Raw genomic sequence first — 24,269 nt, 5'->3', positions numbered from 1 at the left:
ACTGCCTAGAACTCACATCTACCCCCCCCAACATTCCACCCAGGCAACGCCCAATGTCACAAGAACATTCCACGTTACTAAAACAGGAGGTATTCTCCCTCCTACAAAAGCACACAATAGAACCGGTCCCCCACGATCAGCAAAATGTAGGGGTCTACTCCCTATATTTTCTGATACCAAAAAGAGACGAGACTCTACGACCTATCTTAGATCTCCGGCCTCTAAACACGTACGTACATTCGGACCATTTTCACATGGTAACACTTCAGCAGGTACTTCCGCTTCTCTCCCAGAACGACTTTCTCACCACACTGGACTTGAAAGACCCATATCCACATTCCGGTACACCATGCCCACAGAAAGTACCTCAGATTCGTAGTGGACGGGCAACACTACCAGTTCAAAGTGCTCCCATTCGGGGTCACAATAGCACCACGGGTATTCACCAAGTGCCTAGCGGTAGTGGCGGCACATCTCAGAAGACAGCACATTCACGTCTTCCCGTATCTGGACGACTGGCTGATAAAAGCCGCGTCCTACAACCAATCTGTACACCACACCGCCACTACAATCCAACTACTTCTTCAACTAGGCTTCACGGTGAACCAGCAAAAGTCCCAGCTAACACCATCACACATAAAGCAATACCTCGGTGCCACCATAGACACCTCAAAAGCCATAGCCTACCCCAATAGCCATAGCCTACCCCAATCCGGCCAGGATTGCAAGCATTCAGGCTTTGCGTCAAAAATTCATACTTCAACACTCCCTCCCAGCAAGAGTGTTTATGCAACTGATAGGGATGATGGCCTCTTGCATTTTCATAGTGCCTCATGCAAGACTCCAGATGCGTCCACTCCAAGAGTGCTTAGCGCGCCAATGGAACCAGGCCCAGGGGCAACTGACAGATCTGGTGTTGGTAGACGGTCGCACCCATCGCTCTCTGCAGTGGTGGAACACCACAAATCTTTCCAGAGGTCGACCGTTCCTGGACCCGGTTCCACAAATAATCCTGACAACAGACTCATCGCTCTCCGGCTGGGGAGCTCATCTACTACACCTCACAGTGCAGGGCACATGGACGCCGCAACAAAAGTTACTCCACATCAATCATCTGGAGTTACTGGCAATCTTTCTAGCCCTAAAATCCTTTCACACACAGATTTTAGGCAAGGCAGTCCTTATCCGCACAGACAACATGACCGCCATGTACTACATCCAAAAACAAGGCGGCACACACTCTCCACAGCTCTCTCAACTAGCACAGAGCATATGGAGATGGGCAATTCCACACAAAAGCATGTCCCAGGAGTCCAAAACACCATGGCAGATCTGCTCAGCAGACAGACGCAGCAGATCCACGAGTGGGAACTTCACCCGCAGGTACTTCACCCGTTCTTTCAGATGTGGGGGCATCCACAGATAGACCTATTCGCCACCCACGAAAACAAAAAATGCCCAAGCTTCGCCGCCAGATACCCACACCCATTGTCCAAAGGCAATGCGATATGGATGAACTGGTCAGGCATATTTGCATATGCCTTTCCACCTCTCCCACTAATTCCATTAGTGGTGCGAAAGCTACAACAGCACTCCCTCACACTCATTCTAGTAGCTCCAACATGGGCCAGACAACCATGGTACACCACGCTGCTGGAACTCTCAGTAGTGCCACACCAAAAATTACACCTCTCGCCATGCCTCCTAACCCAGAACCATGGAGAGATCACACACCCGGACCCAGCTCAGCTCAACCTTGCGATCTGGCTCCTGAAATCCTAGAATTCGGATACCTTAACCTTCCTCCCGACTGTATGAATGTTATCAGAGAAGCTAGACGTCCTACCACTAGAGCCTGCTATGCTGCCAAGTGGAAAAGATTTGTTGTTTATTGCCATAACAACACAATAAACCCTCTAGACGCATCCATACAGCACATCATATGCTACTTACTACACCTACAAAGATGTAACCTAGCGTATACATCCATTCGGCTACACCTCGCAGCAATTGCCGCTTACTTACAAAACAGACAGCACCTATCACTTTTCAGAGTGCCTGCCATTAAAGCCTTCATGGAAGGCCTAAAACGAATAATTCCCCCCAGAGTGCCACCCTCACCTGTGTGGAACTTAAATATAGTGCTCACAAGGCTAATGGGACCGCCTTTTGAACCCTTGCATAAATGCGAACTGCAATTCCTCACATGGAAAACCGCTTTCCTTGTAGCCATCACCTCCCTTAGAAGGGTCAGTGAAATACAAGCACTTACTATACAAGAACCTTTTCTCCAAATGCACCCGAACAAGGTTGTCCTACGTACCAACCCAAAATTCCTACCCAAAGTCATCTCACCCTTTCATCTAAACCAATCAGTAGAATTACCGGTTTTTTCTCGCAACCTCAAACTGTTGCAGAAAGGGCTCTACACACACTGGATGTTAAAGGGGCCTTGCTTTACTGTATCCAGAGAACACAACCTTTCAGGAAGACAAAGCAATTGTTTATCTCTTTCTCTCCACCTCATACAGGCAACCCCATCTCTAAATCAGGGATAGCTAGGTGGATTGTAAAATGCATACAGATTTGCTACCACAAAGCAAAACGCACGCTATCTGTTCCCCCTAAAGCCCACTCTACAAGAAAGATAGGGGCTTCTATGGCTTTTCTAGGGAACATCGCATTAGATGATATCTGCAAGGCAGCTACATGGTCAACACCCCACACTTTCACTAAACATTACTGTGTAGATGTGCAAACCAAGCAACAAGCTAGTGTGGGCCAGGCTGTACTAAAAACACTATTTCAAACCACTGCAGCAGATACCGTTGGTCGCCGCTAAGGTTGGGAACTGCTATATAGTCTATGCAAAAGTGTGTAATCTGCAGCTCATATGCCTCGAACGGAATATGCTACTTACCAGTATGCATCTGTTCTTGGCATGTAGAGCTGCAGATCTACACACGCCCACCCGCCTCCCCGGCTACCTGTATCTGTTCCAGTCTATCTTATTTAGATACAACACACATGGGTTTCTTCACTGTTATTACTACGCTCCATCTTTCCCTGTTGGCGAAAAACAATCTGAGGATGGAGCCGAAGCCCATGCGCAATACGAACTAAGGGAGGAGTCACCGACCTCGTGACTTCCAAAGACTTTCCAAGAGTAAAAACAAACTGCAAACATCCGGGCCCAACACCAGTGTGTAGATCTGCAGCTCTACATGCCAAGAACAGATGCATACTGGTAAGTAGCATATTCCTTCTCTTAGTTACATGAGCCACAAGTTATGCTCTCATAGCATACTGAAACTTGAAGTATCCAGCCTGAAACCATTGTGAATGTTCAAGTATTGCTTAGATTGTTGCCAATAGAGATTGTGTAAGTAACTGCTAGATGAAGAAGAAAGCCTCCCGTTAACACTTTCATAAAAACATTCTGTAAAAGAGGTCTCACAGGGATATGGCTGAATGGGAAACCAGATAATGCTTCAATATGGATTTTAAACAACATTCATTAATCTCAAGGTCACATGGACAGGTGCTATATTGGCACTTTATTTTTAGTTAAAAAAAATTCTCTTATTGTGCATTGTTTGGATGCCATACGTCTGGAGCTCGCGTCCCCCACTTTGCCTCTCTAGCACAGTATTGAGTTTATATTGTCCAGCAGGCAACAACGCAGTGTTTCATTGGTTCTGCTGTCTTAAAATATTTGTTGGAACAAATAAAAATTACTCTATATAACATATTAAACTCCTTATCACTTGCAAGTTTTCTTTTTGAGTCAGCAAACTTGGAGCAATACAACGCAGTCATCCTTCATCACAGGAGAACAGACCATCTCAGGTCACTGTGGTGACTCTGTACCAGACTGGCAAAAAACCTCACTCTAACCGAATATGTTGAGGACCAGACCGTAATTATCCTCTCCACCTCCTGCTGCAACAATCCTATGTTCACTTTGTTACACAAATAACACATTCATTATGCAGTCCATGAAGTGCCATAATCTTTGAAGCATTTTGAGAAGGTCTATCTCCCCAAATGGTTTTCATAGAGAATCCAGTTTCTTATATGAATGTTAGGATGTTTTTAATGACTAGTTAAAGGTATTACCCCCTTTTTGAAAATCCTTCGACACAGATATTTATTAAATTATTGTTTTAATGGAGATACTTATTTTCTTAAGATGCTTATGTATGTAATTTGGATAAAAGCAGATTGATGCATTTGTCTTTTAAGGTAAGGTTTTTTGTTTAGCTTTTGAACTGGGTTCTTTTCATTGCAGATCAAAGTCTGGGTTGACAGCACAATATCATTAAAATGGGCTTTGGGTCTGTCCCCTTCAACCACTGGCTTTTATGATAAGCCTCCCTCAGCCTGTTTGCTTGAGACCTTGTTAGTCGCATCTTGACTCTGCCCAAAGCTCATTTCATTCTCATCTAATACTATTGGGTGTTAGGATGTATGTGTCTGCCCAATATATATCTCTCTGTCTCTCTCTTGCTAGCTCGATCCCACCTCTTTATACTCTTTGTTTCCCTACATTCACAACCCCCTCCACTTCCTACCTTGCACTCCTCTTCTTTTTCAAGCTCTCCCTTCCCCAACCTGCTCATCCCCTCATTCTGCCATTTCACCACCCTCTTGTTCATTCCTCTTACTCCTCTCTCCTTCATTTGTGTGTTCCTTGTTCCCAACCTTGTCACTTACTGTCCCGTCTGCCCTTTGTTGTAGGGTGACTTAAAACCTTTAAAAACACAGACTCTTCTTTGACAATATGAAGGCAGCTCTCAACGGTTGCATCAGGGAGAGTGACCCTCCTCACACAGGCAGGTAGCTGGTCTCAATTTGATACATCACTAGCATCCTCTTTTACACACAGTTAAACAACAAGGGTTACAAAAGTTAAGAAGTAGATAATTTCTTCAGTTACAGATTAATACATGCTGAACCCAAGAAACATGAAGTCACCTGTGACCCTAGACTTTAGCCCAATTCAATACATAATATTGCAGTTTCTAACAATGCTTAAAAAACTTAGATATTTTTTGTTGGTGAGTGCATGTATATTTGTGGTACCTGTGTTTTATGCTAATTAGATTTTCTGCACCCATCTTCTAATCAAGTTACAATCAATTTGGAAAAACAAAGTGTGTAATGGTGAACCTGTGTGCTAAATCCATAAATACCTTCAAGCGTGCAAAACACAAGTTGGCCTTCAACTGCAACCCTTTCAAGTTACTTATTCCATTGTGTCTTCAAGTGAACTCTTCACCTTTCTCTGGTCAGTACAAGATTTGGGCCTACACTGTTCTTTCACTACTTACATCTGTGTGCTTTGAGCTGATGTTTGTTGTTGCACTATGTTTCTGTTTTTTACTTTTTCTACTTCATTTTTATTTTAAATTTCCTATAACACCTTCCCTCCTGACAACGTCTCATAAGTGCCACCAGGATCAGGCATTGTTTCTTTTTTGGTTTCATAGAAATGAAAGGTGGTCTGCATTGAAGACTTCCCTGCCCTCAGTATGCTGCACTTTTTGTTTATGTCTAATGATTGTCAAGTGGCAAGGGAGACTTCATTAAAGCCATTCCTTTTGTTCTGTGTCATAGAAACTAAAGAATGACTACAATGCCAACCCTCCTTATTAGATACAGGAACAGGATGTATTTAAGGCATGGGAGCCTTCAGCATGAAATGCCTTCTGTATCTTTGTATGGCATTGATGTGCTCATACTGCATGCATATTTTAAGGAGTTGCTTTTGTTAAAACTTGTGTAAGTGTCTTTGTGAAATAAATTTGATATGTTTATTATTAAATACAGGGAAAGTGTATGTTAGAAATGAGTATTTCCTCTTTTACCCCCACCCAAAAACCATATATTTTGAACATTAAGAACATCTATGTTTCAATTTCAGTGGATGAAGGATATGTGGCGATCAGATGCATGCTATTCAAGCTATGGCGTGGATGGATCTACGTGTTCATTTTTTATTTACCTCAGTGAGGTGAGTATTCTTCATCTTTCGCTCAATCATTTCCTGTGTGATTTGTGTACATGTGTTATGCTGCAAGAAAGGAACTTAGATTTCCTAGTAGGTAATGTGTCCTCCACGTATTAGCAGATGCAGACTTACATAGTCAATCTGGTGTAGTTTGACACTAACTCGGAAGAAATAAAACACTTTATCTTCTATGACTATTCATTCCTTAATCACTCATCTGATAGTGCTAATTAGGATATTTAACTACACTATTCATTTCTTAATGAGAGATAAAGAGGAAACTAATTCAGATAATACATGTATTGCAGAGTTATGATTTCTAAACATTAGTTTGATAAATTATACTTTCAGAATATCTTTCATGTTTGAAAGTATTTATACATTTTAAGTGCATTTGTTGTAGTAACTTTATTTCGGTCAAACGACCATTAAAAGTACAGATACATACAAAAAGAGAATAAAAAAGCATTTAAAACAATTAAATTAAAAATTTCTGCCTAATACGCCACATATACAACAAATAACGGGAAACAGCAAACACAATGGGAGGATGGGTGTCATAGGTCAATATTAAGGGTGGGCGTAGTGGGCGTAGTGGGGCTACGTGAAGCAGCACGTAGTGTGCCCGAATCTACGCACACTACGCGCTTCGCGTAGCCCCACTACGCGCCACCCGCCACCCACCCACCCTACTTTTAAAAGATAAAATTAATTTGTAATAAAGCAAATTAAAGGCACTTACCTGACGCGCGGCGTCTCCCGGGGCTCCCTCTTCCTGGTTTTCAATTTTCCTGACAAATGCGCATGCGCGGACGCCCGCGCATGCGCATTTCTTGCGAGAAATGCGCATGCGCGGGCGTCCGCCCATGCGCATTTGTCAGGAAAATTGAAAACCAGGAAGAGGGAGCCCCGGGAGACGCCGTGCGTCAGGTAAGTGCCTTTAATTTGCTTTATTACAAATTAATTTTAGCTTTTAAAAGTAGGGCGGGAGGCGGGTGGTGGGCGGCAGGCAGCTACGCTTCGCCCTCGCGTGTGCGTAGGCGCTGCCTGCTTTGCCTACTTCGAAAACTGCGAAGCAGGCAGTGCTACGTACACTACGTGGGCGAAGTGTAGTGTCACGCCCAGGGTTAGTCAATATCCTACAAGCATGTGTGTAATGCAAAAAACCCCAAATCCTACAAATAGGAATCAACCAGCGTTTTCTAGGTACAGAATAGGCGGGACAAAAAAACAAAACGTGGGAGATATTCTCAGTATGGTAAGTGCATACAGGGCAAGCTAAAATATTTGATTTAGTCCACTTAAAAGTGAAAGATCTTATAGGAAGAGTGCCATAACGCAGCTGAACATACAGCTTACGGGCAGCTGGGGGTTCAATTAAGTCCATAAAAACCTCGGCCCTAGGCTCTGTTTTTATTAGAAGGAACTCAGATGATAACCTCCCCACGGAGGATGAACTCATCAGCGTCTGAAGATTTGACGTGTAAATGTAGGAGAGGAGTGTCTTCTTAGATATCCCAGGGCAATTAATCTCCGGCGTGTCCCATAATCCGGGGAAACCAAGCCGGGTACAGAGTGCTCTGATATGCCTAAGCCAAGGGATCATTTTGGATCTGAGAGTAGGCCAAATCTCAATGAATTCAGCTCTATAGTCAGCCAATTCAGGGACAGACCATAGCCTCTTCCAGTACATAATTGGCCTGGCGCCTATTATCTCCTCTATAGGGGTTAATTCAAGATCAAATCTAAGAGGGATCAGCGGTGTACTAGGCGGTAGACCAATTAAGTTTCTGACAAAAGACTGCTCCACCCTTTTAAGATCAAGAGACTGGGACTGCATATGCCCCCAAAGTTCAGCCCCATAGACTGCTGACATTCTTGCTTGGCGGCTATAAATTGTAAGTGCAGGGGAGACCGGCCTGAATGTAGATTCCTTGAAAACTTTAGTTAGTCCCCCTGCTAGCTGGGTAAGCCTAAGCGTTGATCTAGCAATGTGTTTATGCCAATCAAATTTCTCAGTAAGGGTAACGCCCAAATATATGAACGTTTTAACCCTTTCCAGAGGGCCACCACAAAGCACAGGATTAGGGCGGGTACGTTTTGGGGGGTTGAAAATCATAAACTTTGTTTTTCCTATGTTGATTTCCAGCCCCCGAAGATGGCAAAACTCTACAAAGGCATCAAGGATATTTTGAATGCCCGATGATGTTCTGGACAACAAAAGTGTGTCGTCCGCGAACATCAAAGCGGGCACTCTGCCTGTAACCAATCTAGGGGCATCGATATTGGGTGCACCATTCAGATGTTCAATAAGGCCGTTTATATAAAGGCTAAAAAGGGTAGGGGCCAAGACGCACCCTTGGCGAACTCCTTTCAAGACTGGAAATTGTTCTGTGAGTTCTCCGTTCCTTCCGGACCTAACCTGAGCAAAGTTGTTTTGGTGTAATTTTATAAGAATGGCTAACAGATACGGCGGGAGACCCATTTCCGCAAGGACATTCCAAAGTTTCCCATGCGGGACCAGGTCAAAAGCTGCCCGCAGGTCCACAAATACAAGGTAGAGGCTGCCACCCTCCACCTTAGTTGTTTTCCAGTACAGGCCCTGCAAGCGGAATATCTGGTCTAAAGTAGAGGTGCCGGACCTGAATCCTGCCTGAAGAGTGGATAAAATCCCCTTTTCCTCGATCCACCCGAGGATCCTGTCCAAAATAACCCTCCCCATCAGTTTTTGTGATGTATCAATTAAACTGATGGGTCTGTAGTTTGAGGGGATTAAAGGACAACCCTTTTTGAGAATCGGCACAATTTCGGCTCCTAGCCAAGTAGGCGGCAAATCGTCACCCAACAAAATCCCGTTAAATAGGGTGACTAAGTAAGGAGCCCAAATTTTTGGTTGTGTCCCAAAAAGGTCCCCAGGCAGTTTATCCAGGCCGGGAGCTTTTCCTGGGAGTAAATTTCCTAGGGCGATCTCAACCTCACGCAGAGTGATTAATTCATCAGGTACGAGACATTGGCTAGCAACAGTTAACCGGGCAGGTTCTTCAAGTATATTAGGGCTATAGGGTTGCTGGGGTTCAATAACGTTGTTAACCATATCGCCACACTCAGAAGTGCCATAAAGGGCACAGAAGTGGCTTTCCCAAACGGAGGGGGCAATGTTAGGGGCGGGGGCCAAACTGTGGCCGCTAAGTCCAGAGGCTACTATAGTCCAAAAAAGTTTCGAGTTATTGTTACCAAGTGCAGAGCCCAGATTCTCCCACTTGGCAACTTCCCAATCCTTTTTGGCATCACTAAGCGCCTTCTTGTACGCAGAGCGATGTAGCTTAATGGCTTCCCTATTACTAGTTTTTAAGGCTCTAAAAAGAGCCTTCCTGGTGGCTCGACAGGAAGCATTGTACCACTGTGGGGACGAAGTCCGTGGAAGGTTGGCCCTCCTCACGGGACAAAAGATATCCTTAATTGCTGCCACCAGGTTGACATGAGTATCTGACGCCCTGCCTAGTTGTCCAACTTTTCCCATTTCTTCTATATAAGGGATAATGATCTTATATAAGGCGGCTAACTTTGCATCGGACATCTGAAAGTCTAGCCATTTAACTCTTCGTCTACAATTTGAAATAGTTAAAGGCACGGTGGCAGAGTGTTCAGCCAAAGTTTGGCATTTAAGCCCAAAGCTCCCTACCCTAAGTGAGAGTACCATACCATTGTGGTCGCTGTCGGTTCTTTCAATAACTCTAAATTCAAGCGCCTTATCCCAGTGCCTGGCCTCTAAAAAGATGTAATCAATTATGGAAGACTGGTTATGCCGATTAAATGTCACCTTTCCCGGTCTGTCAGGTTCCACCCTTCCATTGCAGGCTCGAAATTAAGTTGTTAGTACAAATGACTGCAGTTGTAAAACTAGCGGTGTCCAAACCTTGACCCGGGGAACCAGTGGATGGGGAATCGCCCACAATGAATCGATGTCGTCTGAGTCACCCATGGACAAGTCCATCAGTGGCTCAAAGTGACAATTGAAATTACCGCCCACGATTAACACAGTGGATGGGTCCATTGTGTGGGTAAGGGTCAACAGAGTTTCAATGGCCTCTGAAACAAAACCCCGCCTAACTGGCCTTGAGTATACATTAAACAATGCGATATTTTGCCCATCTAGTGTAGTCAGCAATACACACTGAACATCCTGCGAGTTAGTACTTATTTGTGATGCAGTCACTCCTAAGTGCGTACCAACCCATATAGACAGACCCCCTACCGGTCTACCCCTCTCACCCTTACTAGCCACGATATCAAATGTAGCAAAACCCTGGGCTTGATTACTTTTCAGTGCCCAAGTTTCTTGTAACATACAGATATCGTGGAGGGCCATAAAGGAGCCCCATTCATGAATGGGCAGTTTACTCTTAAGGCCCGCCACGTTCCAAGAAAGGATTTTTACATGGCCAGTCAATAGATCTTGATTAACTTGATCATGGGGCAAGGGGCTACAGGGATCATTAATCGTAGCAAATCCCTCTTCTGGCGCAGAAGCATACTCATAGGGCAATACGTATAGATCAGATGAGGATGAAACAGTTCCAGAGGGAATAGATTGTTGCGGGGAGAAGGTCTGCGGTGAGGGAATCGGCTCGGTATCCACAGCCTGGTGCTCCGAAGTGGTAGGCCCACTAATTAAGGATCTCCTCTGTCAATCACAATCATCAAAGCCTGAGAGGGCATCAAATCTATTTACGACTTCCAGGGGGGTAAATGGTGGCCAAAAATCAATCCTCCTGGAACCGTATCGGTGGCTCCCATAAGGCACAGTGACCCAATCAGATACACTTTTGTGAGCCACAGGGATAGGTGCATGAGTGAGGTGCTGGTTATCAAAGGGTATAGGTAATACAGGAGGGTATGACTGCATTCTAGCCGGGGCCCTAGAATATGCCCTATGAAAGACTGAGGGTCTTGGATAGAAGTACGTCAATTCGCGAGGCATAATGGACCCGCAGCTTTTGGTCGGAGTATAGTCAAGGATATGTATAACTGCTCTGGGGTCTCTAAAGTTAATAATAATTATATCCCCCTCAGTATCCTTAGCTCTGCGTCCCAACCAGGGGAGTCTCCGGACATGCAGTATCTCCCCATTAACATTAAAGGGAAGGGGCCTGTTTAGGGTAAGCCAATGCATGGTCTTATTTTTAAGCTCAAAAAAGCCTTCCTTTTTACCCTTTTCCAATAACGGAACTCTCGTAAGCACTACCACGTATGGGACCGCTTCTGGGGGTAGATCAACTTGATGCCTCGGTTGGTCCACTGCCCTAGCTGAAGAATAAGTATCTCCCCTTGCATTTAGGATGTTTCCTGAGGTAGATTCTAACACTCCCTTTGACGCTTCACCCATATCTTTTTGTACTAGATGGTGTTGAGCTGTATTGGGAGATGTAACCATAGATTGGCTATCAGAGATGACCTTATCGTTTTTCCTAGTGTGGGTGGAGGATGTCACTGATACCGCGGGGGAGAGCAAAACTAAATGTGCGTGATCTTTACGTGCCCCCACGTGTTCAGTGATAGCCGATTCTAGATCCCCCAGGCGTTGCTCGATATTTTTGAATCTTTCCATTATGGGTAGAGCGAATGACCTTAGTAGTTGTTCAATGCTCTCAAGAGGGGCAACGTGCAAACCTTCATTAGTTGGACAATGTGGGGGACAATTTGAATCAGAGGAGGAGGGTGCCAATGGAACAATGGTGCTTGTGGCCATAAGGGGCACTGTAGATAAAATAAGTGGTGCACTAGACTTTGGCATGGATACAGTGTCTAAAATGTGCCTTGGTCCCTTGCCAAAGTCAGAATGATTAATCTTGTTCCTAGCCTCTTTCTTCTTTTAGTAGGAGGGGGTCTATGAACTTTGGACACAGCCACCCTCCCCACCTTCTTTTTGGTAGCCTTAGCCTCGGATTGAGAGGAGACAGTGATCATATCAATTTCCTTATTGGAAGTAATAAAGGGAAGTGGATTGATGGAAACATGCAAATTATTAAGTTTATCAGGTGAAGAATGGGTGTCTCGGAGCAATATGGGAACATTATCAGTGGCTAATGACTCCTGAGTGAGTGTGAGTGGACTTGGCTCGGAAGGAGTAGTAGAAAGCAAAATGTCCGTGGGTAGTCTATTTTTGATGCATTCTATAGAACGACGTCGCTCAGCCCTCCGTTCAGCTAAGATAGTCTCCTTCCCAATAGCCACAACAGCCCTAGTAAAATAATCATCCAGTGTACCTTTATTGGTACCTCCTACAGTTATGAGTGAATTTGTGGTCAAAGTCTCGGCCATACTTAGCGAGGCAATAAGCTGTATCAGAACTCACAATAGTTGGTAGAGATAATGGATTTCCCCGGTCCGGTCTCCTCGTGCCTCTGAGGGCCTCAGAGGGCCCGCTCTTTGCCCGGTCTTCGCCCCGGGCGCGGACCGCTGGCGCGTTAGAGCGAAATGGATATGCTAGAGGAGGGGTCCAAGAGGGGGGCAGGGCCGGGAAGAGTCTCCAGGTGTGTGAAGTTATTCGATCAGAAGGCACCCTGGTCCTCGCAGTCCCGGCCTCTCAAGCTCCACGACGGCAGCTCCACCAGCAGCGCAGCCCACCCCTCGGTCAATGAGCAGCAGCAGGGCGAGAACAAACTCCAATGGCAATGTCAGTATCTGCGAGCGGCGCCCGCGAAGCGGGGGCCGCGAGGAGTAATGTAGGCGGTGGGGGCGGGGCCGGGAAGAGTCTCCAGGTGTGCGAAGTTATTCGATCAGAAGGCACCCTGGTCCTCGCAGTCCCGGCCTCTCAAGCTCCACGGCGGCACCTCCACAAGCAGCGCAGCCCACCCCTCGGTCAATGAGCAGCAGCAGGGCGAGAACAAACTCCAAAGGCAATGTCAGTATCTGTTTGTTTTCTAGCTGGGAGCTGTGACCACTCAAAATTATATTGGCGTAGGAATTACGTATAACTCAATCAATGACCACTTCCTTAGCCAAGCAGAAGGTGGGCATTAGGCCAGTTCTGTGTGCTGAAGTTCTGTTGTCATTTGTGGGCAAGAGTGCTTATCTTTATCAAAGTTATGGTCTAGCTAGTTGAAGGTGATGCATTAAGAAAAACAAAACGTTTTTTTTGCCTTTAGCGTGAACTGAAGAGTGCGCTTCCTGAGCATTATACCTTAAACCGGGTAGCTCATCCTTTAGTGTTTTATCTTTTTCTGGCAACATATAAAAATATAACATTGATCTCTCTAACCGTGCTTCTTAAACACAGTACACATAATGAACCCTTAGCTGGGGTGTAGCAATGACCAATATCCCATGCTACATAGTTATGCATGCTTGTTTTTCCTATGAAATATCCTGCCATTTCTTTATGCAATGCAAGCCTATACACAGATATGAGTGCCTGCAAGACTCTTCTGCCTGTTTGGGGTAACTTTGCCCATGTGGTGCTGTAGGGAATTTTCTGGAGCTTGGCCTCAAACATTGATGTTATCATAATAGTAGTATGTGCTGGATGCCTTTATCCATCATTTCTCAAGCACAGTGTTATGTTGCCCACTATTCCTATATATAAAGTTTCCTGCTCTAAACAGCTTTCTTCAATGAGGTATCTACAGATCTACAGAGACATCCTATACCATGGTACTGAACCAATCACAAGATAGTTTCCTTCAACTGTTTACTGGCACACTTCAGAGACTCTCCGGCACATCATGTCTCTCATACGATGTGATCTCACGCTATGTAGCTGCAAGGATATGAATAGTGAGGAAGGGAGCTTAAGGAGACCAGACCCATCTAGCCACTTATGATAAATATAGTAATTGACAGATATCAGGACTTTGTTGAAGGAGAGAAGATGTTGGTAAGACATCTGTATTTTATGCTTGCGTCCCGTGATGTTTTATTGTTTGTGGACATGGATAGTTGGCATATTAGGTCTCTGTGCAGTGATGAAATGCCAAGTGGCTCCTTGCTACATGTGCCTCTTGGCTATTTAACTGTCATATCTGATACATCTGAAAGTCTGCTATAGACTATGGACACATACTTCAGGCTACATGAATGTGAAAAGCTCCATGAATGTGTTGCAAAGATTCTGTTGACTGGCATCTTAGTACAACCGATTACGAGATGAGAAGCAGCCATGGCACAACCCAGGCCAAGCATGCACACTGCAATGGAGACAAACTGTTTTTACAAGTGGGATGCCAAATATAATGCAGTGTAAGCCTGCTCTCGGTGTGCCTTGTGCAAAAGAAGCCTAACTTGTTAGATGTACGTACATCTAACATGAGAATTGAACAATCAAGTACATTTTAAGCAAGTGACAAGAGATTAGGAGCTGTGCTACAAGCAAGTAACAAGTAAGATATGCATCATTTCAAAAGCCTACTTATTTGTATTTAGGTTGGGAAAAATATAGGGAAGTAATTTGTGTGGCATGTAAGTAATAAAAATAATTGAGCAACATGGATTTTTTAAATATGTTACAAATCCTGCTGTCTTTAATCTCCTGCTTCTGACTGAACTATCTGCAGCTCAATGCGCATTGGAATCTTTTGCAGCTACTCCATTTCCTGGAGATGTGGTTTCATCCTAGAGATCAAAGTATTTCCAAACAGTAGGATTCTTGTTCTTCTGCTACCTTCTGTTAGGTCTTATCAGAAGGCTGCTTGCCACTGATCAAACCTCTACTGATAGAGATGTCTGCCGGCCTGTCACTGCCTCCTTTTGTAATAATTCCTTCACAAAATGAGCCGAACACTGTTCAAAGCACAGGAGCCACAAAAGCCGTCCTTTCTGGTACTGCCCTTTTGTGTTAACATCGGTGGATCACAAGAAAACCCCAACACTGACCGCAATGAATTGTCGTGGCCCCACAGACTTTAATTGGACCTTCTCCCCAAAAGAGATTAATTAAGGGTGCCTATAAGAAGTATGTTTAGCTTTCATTCAGAAGGAACCTTTAGTTTTGGGAGAAGAAAGGAGAGGTAAAGTGATAAACGTATGCACAGCTTTGTTACATCCATTTAGCAAAAACAGTGCAGAATGCTCCGTGAGCTTAATTTAGTAGTTAAAAAAGGCATCTGAACCATAAAATGGAGTATAATACTGCACAGTAGGGGAGGAGAATGGGCAGAAATTCTGTTATGATTCTTCAAGGGAAATTGTTCAGTCACTCTTTGGTTGACCTTACAAAAACTGGCAGAATGCTGCTTAGAACCGATAAGATGTTGGAAGTCGGTCTCTCAGAACAATTCCTGTGTCTCTATTGTTGGACTGAGTAGTGGGGCTTCTCCTTCTTCTTGAATCTCTAAACTTGAGAGGTCAGGGAAGCTGGTGTTTTTTTCAAGAAGGAGGTTGTTTGCTGTTGAACTTTATGCCAAATGGCTTGAAATTGTCGAATTTCCTAGGGACAGATGGGTTTTCTGCCTGGAAGTAAATGTGCGAGATCATTAGTACTTTGACCTTTGGCTGCAAACCTGTTTAGACTCTTTACAATCTGGTGTCTAAATCAAATTATCTGTACATATGGGACTTTTGACGCACCAATGATTAAGTGAGAGAAACTGTATTTTTGTAGCAAAGCATTTTCCTGAAAACATCTCTGTTTAAAAACCTCTTGGTTTATTAGTTTAACTGCCAAAAATAAATGCTCTGTTACAGTTGTCTTATCATGATTCTCAGATCAAGGCATTGTAATTAACAGCTCTGGGGGCCACCCCACACTGTCATCAGGGCATTCTACTGCCCCCTTCAGGTGACCAAGAACCTTCGCCAGAAAAGCAAAGGCCTAGGTAGTCAAAATTAGCTGCAACTTGGAGGCCCGCTGCTTTACAAAAGAAAGAACCTATAGTAAAACAACTCCCTGTGCATCATGCATTCACTCCTAAATCTAAGAGATTAAGCAATATAGTGCAATCTCAGTTATGGTTAGCAGATCCACATTGTCCATGGACATATTTTTATGTTAAGTAACAATTAGGACACCAGGTCCCACCTATACGACCGTACTATCCACGTAAATAGGAGCACTCACCCCTTCCTACCAATACATTTCTGATCACGTCATCATTCTCTCTGCCATCATGCAATTTTTTTATTATTAACCTAAAGGTTGTAAGAAGTCTGAGCTTCAGGATTTACCAAATGAAGGAATTACAAATGACTTACCTACAGCTTTGCTGTCTGTGGTGGTTATTGCCTGGTCACGCGTGTCACTAATACCTCGCTTACTGGACACTTTGATCTATTGCATGTTTGTGTCAAATACTTATTATGTGACACTCTTAAAGCACAGGTCTCTAGAAGATAGGTAATAGTTATGTTGACTCAAGAATGTCTTTGTCCATAGAAACTACACACCTCTTCTCTCTTCCTTTTAAGTTCAACATACCATTCAGTTTGGGCAACAATTAGTCATGTTATGTTATTGAGTTTTATATAGCGCGACAATTACCCAAAGGTGTCCTGGCGCTTGTCTAATAAATCCTGAGAGCCCTCAGCCAAGGGCAAAACGGGGTGAAAGGACCGGAATTAATCCTTACGGAACAGCCAGGTCTTAAGCTCTCTTCTGAATGACAGAAGATCCGTCATGGTCCTCAAATACAGGGGGAGTTCATTCCAAGCCCTGGCGGCCCCGTAGATGAAACTCTTGCCTCCCCAGCGGGCCTTCCTGATGCGTGGGACTTGAGCCAGATAGGCTTCTTTGGACCGAAGGCTTCTACCCGGCACGTACCAATGTAGTTTATCTTTTAAGAATTTTGGGCCTAAGCCGTGCAGTGCCTTGAAGGTTAAGGTCAATGCCTTGAACTGAATACAGCTGTTCACAGGGAGCCAGTGCAGGGATTTTCTTCCCAAGGATGCCGAGGCAAATCTAGAGGTGCCCGTAAGAAGACGAACTGCAGCATTCTGCAGAATCTGAAGTTTACTTGTGGAATCTTCTGCTGATCTCCATAAAGCCTTGCATGATCCCTCATGCTTACCCCGCTTTAAACCTTTTGACGGTTGCAAGTTGTCTCTAGTAACTTTCGGCCTAGAAGAAATATGATGACATAAGGCCACAATGAAGTACATATCGAGTGACTTGGGGCCACTTGTACGATAAATGACAGTCTTGAGTCCCCATTTCAACTTCCACAAGTCCTCACAGATGTGCTTTTAGGATAGAAGAGGCTGAACTATCATTTATCTTCTGAACCAAATACTTCTACTATTATATAAAATGCATTTTGGAGATCTGTGTTGATTGCACTACTCTTAACTACCATAGTTTCGATGAATTTCGGTGTATTTCATGGCAGACAATACACACCCTAAGGGCAGTGATGGTGTTGTTAAAGTCTGACTCCAGGTCCTCAACACTAAAGAAAAAGCAGTACAATGTGGGCTCCAGCTTTCTTCCTCCATTGCTCACAATCTAATCAGATGTGCACCAGTCACGTGGTTGGCGCACGTTCACATTGACAAAGGAGCTCTCACGTGCCATAAACCACGATTGGTCGTAAAGTGCAGTTGAGGGTGGTTCAACTGAGTGTTCTACCCATGCAATTCCAACGGATTACAATTCGCGCTGACACAGAAACAGGTCATGAACAGGGATCTCTGCAAAAGAACTGTGCAAAGTTTTTGGGTGTCTGGTCAAGCGCCCACTCTAGTTTTCATATAAGTCACACCTGAACTTTAAACTAAAAAATGTTTTCTGGTTAAGGAGGTTAACCTTACCTGACGGCTCCACCATATGGGTGCACCTAGTGGCGCGTGCTGTGCTACCTCATCTACACTGATCAAGCCAGGCCATCTTTTGTGGTATATAAATGCATTTTATATTTAGAGTGGGGGGCCCAAGGGTGAGGAGCAAGGGCTTGACCCCTTTTGATAGCCTTGCAGTGACCCCTGTTAATGACCTCAGCCACAACACAAATATTCACAATGCAGTAGCATGTTGATATTTCAAGAGTGCACCCCACAGCCCTCATTCTGTAGTGCAGAAAGTGCACTGTTGCACACATGCTGGCTTCAATACACACCAATGACTTCAGTTGGCACGGTTTTAAAAATAATTGTAGTGTTCGGTTTCAGGACTTGTGAGGTATAAACAATACTTTGGCGGGTATCATACATATTAATTCTAGGCCTATTATTTGAATATAAGATTGAGTAGCTGCATCCATCACGTTGAAACAAAGTGACATCGAATTGTACAGGAAAATAAATATTGATTCTCTTCAACATATGATGTATACTTGTGTACCTTGGCATATGCCTTGTACAAGAAGTGAATTGTTAGTTTAGCTTTTTCTCATTGTAATCTGGTCTGTCAGCAACGGATATCCGCATGCGCTGGCTTGATGTGCATATAGCACACCCTTGGCAGTTTTCTGTTTTTTTTAAAGCTTTTGTTTATTAGATTTACAAAGGTTTTATCATTTACCCAGTGTACATTATGATAGTCTAGAAGGTTATACTCTGCGCACTCACAAGTCCATACAGTTGTCTAGGCCATCGTGTTATCATTCCTTATGGTTGTGAATGTCGTACAATGCGTTGCCATGTAGCTGTCTAATACATCTGAGGTGCTTACAGTGTCCTGCAGTCTGGGGTGACAAGATTAGAAAATGCCAGTATATGCATCGAGATTATGAATATAAACTAACAGTAACAGAAAAATAAAAAGAGATAAAAATAAACCCAATCGAACCCCTTGCCAGGCTTCCCCACTCCTTCAATTGAGTTGTGAGGTAGTTATCACCGAGGGACCAAAGCCCCATCAAGGATACAAAAGGTCTATGGACTTCTGGTGTAAGAAGCTATAATGTCTACACATACTCCAGTGCGTAGCCCCATTCCATCTGGCCCTTGCGTGTACCCTACTCCGTGGTGGCTGGCTGGTCCATAGGGTGGTAGGGTGGGTGGGATAAAAAATAAGCATTGGCATAGCCAATAGATCTCGCCTTTGGGACCTTATAAGTGTTTAGCCATGCAACAGTTGCATAACTAAATACTTATAAGGTCCCAAAAGCGAGACCTATTGGCTGTGCCAAGCGGCCGTGCGGCCGCGAAAGTGAAACTAATTGCGGTAAAGCGCGGCGCCCGCGCACATACACTGTAACTCTAGGCTGGCCTGGTAGCACTTTTTGGAGCCCTCTTAATAAGTCTCGCCAGACCAGCGCATGCTCTGGGTCAGGCGAGACCTAAAAACAACAAAGAAAACCTGAAATGTAAAGCACTTTTATGCAAGTGCAGCGTCCTCCTCCATGGTCTTCTCTCCTCCAGGCAGGCAGGCTTCAAACTCCCAAACCAATCCTAGTGCTGCTCTCACCAGCATGAGAGTAGTGCTAGGATCGATGGGAGCGGCCTCACACGGTGATCCACAGCTCTCTGGAGGTTTTGCCTTTCTCTAACCCAGCTGGCTATGGAGGTTTAAAGTACGCATTTGTGGCTGGCCGTCGCAAGAAGGCCGGCCAAAAAGACGTGTGCACTTTAAACTGAAAGTGCCCAGCCCTCTCTGCTGCTGCCAGTCAGCAGCAGTTTGCCCCTATCTTGATGCTCTGCTCGGTATGAGGTGAAGAAAAATGAAATGGTAATCAATTAACTTTATTACCATTTTATTTTTCTCTCTGGGGGCATTTCAGTGGGGTGACGCTCCTCCACTCAAACAGGGGAGCCGCCCCTGACCTTACTCGTTCATGATTGCCATTAAACAAGTCTACTAGTTCTTGCCCGAGATCTGCAGTAGAGTTCTTCATTTTTCAGAGAGGTGCCCACTGCTTCCATCCACTTTTTTTTACTTCCGCTTTCCATCTCCATCGAACGGGACTCTCTGGTGACCTCCAGTGCATCGCGCTTGCCCACTTTGCAAACACTAAGGCCAAGTCGAGGAATTTAGAGTCCACCCTTCACTTTTTGGCCTTGTTATGTAGGCCATCCTTGGAATGGAATAGTTAACACTTGTGTAATGTAACTCAGTAAAATATTCATGCAAATGATGCAATCCACAACAAAGGACAATTGTGATTGAAAATCTTTTGTTGGATACCCGTTATAGGAATAAAAATCTGTAACTGCAAAATCACATCAACATGCTGCAAAAAAAATACACAGAGCAAGTGCTCCCTCTATTGTTTAGCACGATGTGGGGTGGGCTTAAAGTTAGTTTGGTGTTTCATGGACACTTTGTTAGTGAGAATGAGCTGCCTACGAAATCAGTTCTTTTCCTGAATGAATATGTACTATGCAAGAATGATGCATTCAAGCGATTTCATAACCCCCCATTAGTTTAAAAGTGTATTAGTGTTCCATACTTAAACTCCTGTGAAGCATGGCATAACGCACAACAATGGATGAAGAGCCAGCATATTTGTAGCTCTCGCCATTGAAAAAACTCTTCTGGTTTTATCCAAAAGAGAGTTAAAGCAACCAAATACAAAATATAGAAGAAAACAGAACATTGTAAAAGTTCATTATTTTACCATTTTGCCATAATAACAGGTTGTAGGATAACATAATATACTAGTAGGTTAATGGCATTTCTATGCACAATTTCATTTGAATATGTATTATTGCCATGAGCATTGTGAATGGCCCGGCATTGTGTGCTCATTGTTCATTTGACCCTGCAAATATCACAAGATCACATTCTACACCAGAATGGCAGAGTGAACGAAAGATGCTCCTCCTCAACTGTAGGTCCCTCCCGAAACATGTGGGGGAAATCAATATCTTATTGAGGGAAGAACAGCCGGAAGTTCTGTTTCTGTTCTGTTTCCATAAGGATTCAGAACCCGATGTGATTCAAGCGCTAATCCCATTTAAGTCAAGATAGGAAATTGAAAAAAGGAGGAGGTATCGCCATTATTTTAAAAGACTATTTGAGGGGACGCATAGAGACGGGGATCATAGCAGACTGTGAAAGTATGCATTTGCGATCTCATTTTCCGCCACTCTTACAGGGATCTTGGTCTACCGCCCCCCAGGTCCTTATGGACAATTTATTAAATCATTACCAGACGCCGCTGCCAGATTGGCAAGTATATCCCCCAATCGGACCGTACTAGGAGATCTGAATTTACATTTGGAAAATCCTCTCAAAGCGGAGGCAGCAGATCTCATACATAACTTATTGGCCATTCAATTGCTACAAAAAGTGTCTAGCCCCACACATGAAAAGGGCCTCATCCTTGACCCAGTTTTTTCGAATGACATACAGCTCTGCACAAGAAGCCCCGTTCCAATCCCATGATCAGATCACTTTCTAATGCCAATATTCTGGAATACCCCATATCAGACGGCAGGGAAACAAACCTGCAAGAAATGGGCACGCCCCTGGGCAAAACTCTCGCCAGACGTCTGGGCAGAGGCTTTGGTAAACACCAAACCAGGGAAAGAGGATAATACCATGATAGCATCAGAGAATTACAATCAATGGATCAGTGCCTCGTTGGATGCCAAGGTTCCATATAAATGGTTCATGATAAGCAGCAGGAGAAACAGACGCCATGGTACTCGCCTAATTTGAGAGAATTTAAACAAAAATGCAAGAAATTGGAGCGAGCCTGGAGGAAGGATTATAGTGACGAAAAGAAACAAAAATATCGAGAAGCTATCAAAATGTATCAATCAGAAATAAAAAAACTCAAGCCCGTTTTTTTTTTTTAGGAGAAAATAACAGTGGCAGCGAATACACCTAGGGAAATATTCCAAATTACAAAATCACTCGCTAGGTGCACGGGGCCAGACTTGCCGTCAGTCTCTGCACAGACTAGATGTGATGAACTCGCGGAATTTTTTAATAAAAAAATTCTAGATATCTACAACTCATTTCCCCAAAGCACAAGCACAAATAAGTGGGATCAGGAAATAGATTCCCCAAGTGATACGACCCCACGTCGAGAAGACTTTCCTACCCTGAATCTGTCACAGGGCCAGACTGGGAACCTAAACCAGCCCTGGCAAAGTGCTCGGCGAGCTCCCCCTCCCCCGTACCCCCATCCCCCCCCCCCCCCCCCCCTCCGGGGGTTGGGTGTGCCGCCGAGCTTTTTGCCAGGGCCGGTTTTTGGCCGATTTTGTTAGAGGGCCAATTTTGCAGCTATGTTGCAAAAATGGCCCTGTAACTAAAATGGCCCCCAGGGGCCCAAAACTGGCCCACACCCGTCCGGCCCACCGGGGGATTGCTCGGTGCCTGCTACGGCCAGTCCGGCCCTGATCTGGCCTAACTTTCACAACTCTTTGCGCAGGTCAAATCGGTTTCCCCTCTAGACCCGGTATCCGCTTCAGAAACTTCTCAAAGTAGAAGAAATCATTCTTCCAGCCCTGCTAGAGGTATTAAACTTTTCACTATCTAGCGGACAGGTATCTCCAGCATGGAAACATGCCATGATAAGGGCCCTTTTGAAAAAGCCCAATCTTGACCCAGAGATAAGGAGTAACTATCGTCCTGTCTCCCTGCTAACAGCAAAATTTGCGAGAAATATGTAAATAAACTTCTCTCAGAGCACCTAGAGAATCATTCCCTTATGCATACTACACAGACCGGATTTAGACCTAACCATGGGGCAGAGACAGCCTTGTTGGCAGCCGTGGAAGAATCTAGGAAAATTCTCGATCAGAGAGTGACAGTAGCGGGTATATTACTTGACCTGAGCTCCGCATTCTATACGGTCAACTATAACATCTTTTTCGACAGGCTTAGAATGGTTGGAGTCTCAGGCAATGTCCTGACATGGATTGAATCTTTCGTGAAAGATCGAGTGTTTCAGGTGTTCAAGGGGAACTGCACCTCTGAAAGTTTGCCACTCACGTGCGGAGTCCCCCAGGGCTCCTCATTGAGCCCTACCCTTTTCAATATTTATCTCAAACCCCTGGCCGAATTAGTACTACCTTACGGGATTCAAATCATCACATATCCAGATGATACGCAATTGTAGCACTAAAACATCCAAAGAAGACATCAGTTAATCTTGAAGCATGTATGGAAGCGGTGGCCACCTGGATGGATCAGTCCTGTCTCAAACTCATCGGAGACAATACGGAGTTAATGACTTTAGATAACCATCCAGGAATCCCAAAGGAACCAATGGGATTAAACTGGCTGAAATGTCTAGGTCTAGCACCAACCCCCAAAGATCAGATAAAAAAATAAAGTGTCTGGCTAGACAAATCCCTCAACTTCAAGAGCCAGACAGTCAAGTTAGCAGCATCCTGCTTTGACATCATTAGAATGCTGTGGAAAATCCTCCCATTACTCCTGGTACCGACACGTAGAGTCATTGTACAGGCACTGGTGCTCTCCCGAATAGACTATGGGAACTCCCTATACTTGGGTACCACAAAGGCCACGATAGGGAAACTTCAAGTGGTGCAGAATTGTGCAGCCAGGTTGCTGCATCATACCCCCTACCGGCACTCCGTCAAGCCGGTCCTGAAAAAACTTCACTGGCTGCCAATTGAAGAATGGATTAAATTCAAAGCCTTGTGCATAGCACATAAAACCCTTTGGGGGACAGGTCCCAAGAAACATCACTCCCTTATGACTTTCTAACACCCAAGAAGATGTCTCCGGTCAGCTAACCAGTTTCTGGTAGCAATACCTAAAATCAAGAGAGCACGATCAGGGGGTCATATGTTTTCTTATAACGCGGCTAAATTATGGAATACTCTTCCTGCTCAGCTGCGTGCAACCAATCACCATCTATCCTTCCAGAAACAGCTGAAGACGTGGCTCTTCCAGAGACTGCCTTAACGAGGCCACCTCTTGTGTCTGTGCTTGATTTATCTCAGAGAGCACGGGGATACCTAAGGGTAGCCAGGCGCTCTATAAATATTAATTAATAATAGTAATAATACTCATTCTCCTCATTTTGCATGTCATCTGCTTCCAGCTTTCTCTAAAGTTCTTCCTTTATAACATCCTCCTCTTTTTCAGATCCCATTTTGCACATGTGTGAATATTCCTAAGCCTTTATCTTTGTGGGATAAGAGTTTTTGCCATGCATTATTCTGTCAATCCAATCAATGCCTCCACACAGACATACCAGTGCCCATAACTGCTTAACACTACCTATCGTCCCCTCTAACCATTCAAAAACTAAGGTCCAGAATGACATGGGTTTGGGGCATATCCCAAGCATGGGGATCCAATTTCCCAGGTTTACTTCTCAATTTGTGCTCAATAGTGAAGCAGGAGGAGAAAATGTTTTCTTCTCTCGGTTGAGATACAGCTTTTATAATGAATAATACACAA

The 24,269-nt window shown here is 44.4% G+C and overlaps 1 protein-coding gene across 1 annotated transcript in view; it reads left to right on the top strand.

Annotated features, from left to right (window-relative positions):
- Positions 1–24,269, top strand: part of MGAT5 (alpha-1,6-mannosylglycoprotein 6-beta-N-acetylglucosaminyltransferase) — a 603,388-nt gene that overhangs the window by 297,943 nt on the left and 281,176 nt on the right. Inside the window, exon 5 of the mRNA XM_085647328.1 lies at positions 5,927–6,016. Within this exon, the coding sequence (XP_085503454.1) occupies positions 5,927–6,016 (90 nt within the window). The remainder of the gene's footprint in view (positions 1–5,926; positions 6,017–24,269) is intronic.

The sequence above is a fragment of the Triturus cristatus genome, chromosome 3_2, assembly GCF_964204655.1.
Source record: "Triturus cristatus chromosome 3_2, aTriCri1.1, whole genome shotgun sequence".
In the NCBI taxonomy this organism is placed as follows: Eukaryota; Metazoa; Chordata; class Amphibia; order Caudata; family Salamandridae; genus Triturus; species Triturus cristatus.
The sequence above is the reverse complement of the archived record's forward strand: the minus strand, read 5'-3'. Positions and strand labels throughout refer to the sequence as shown.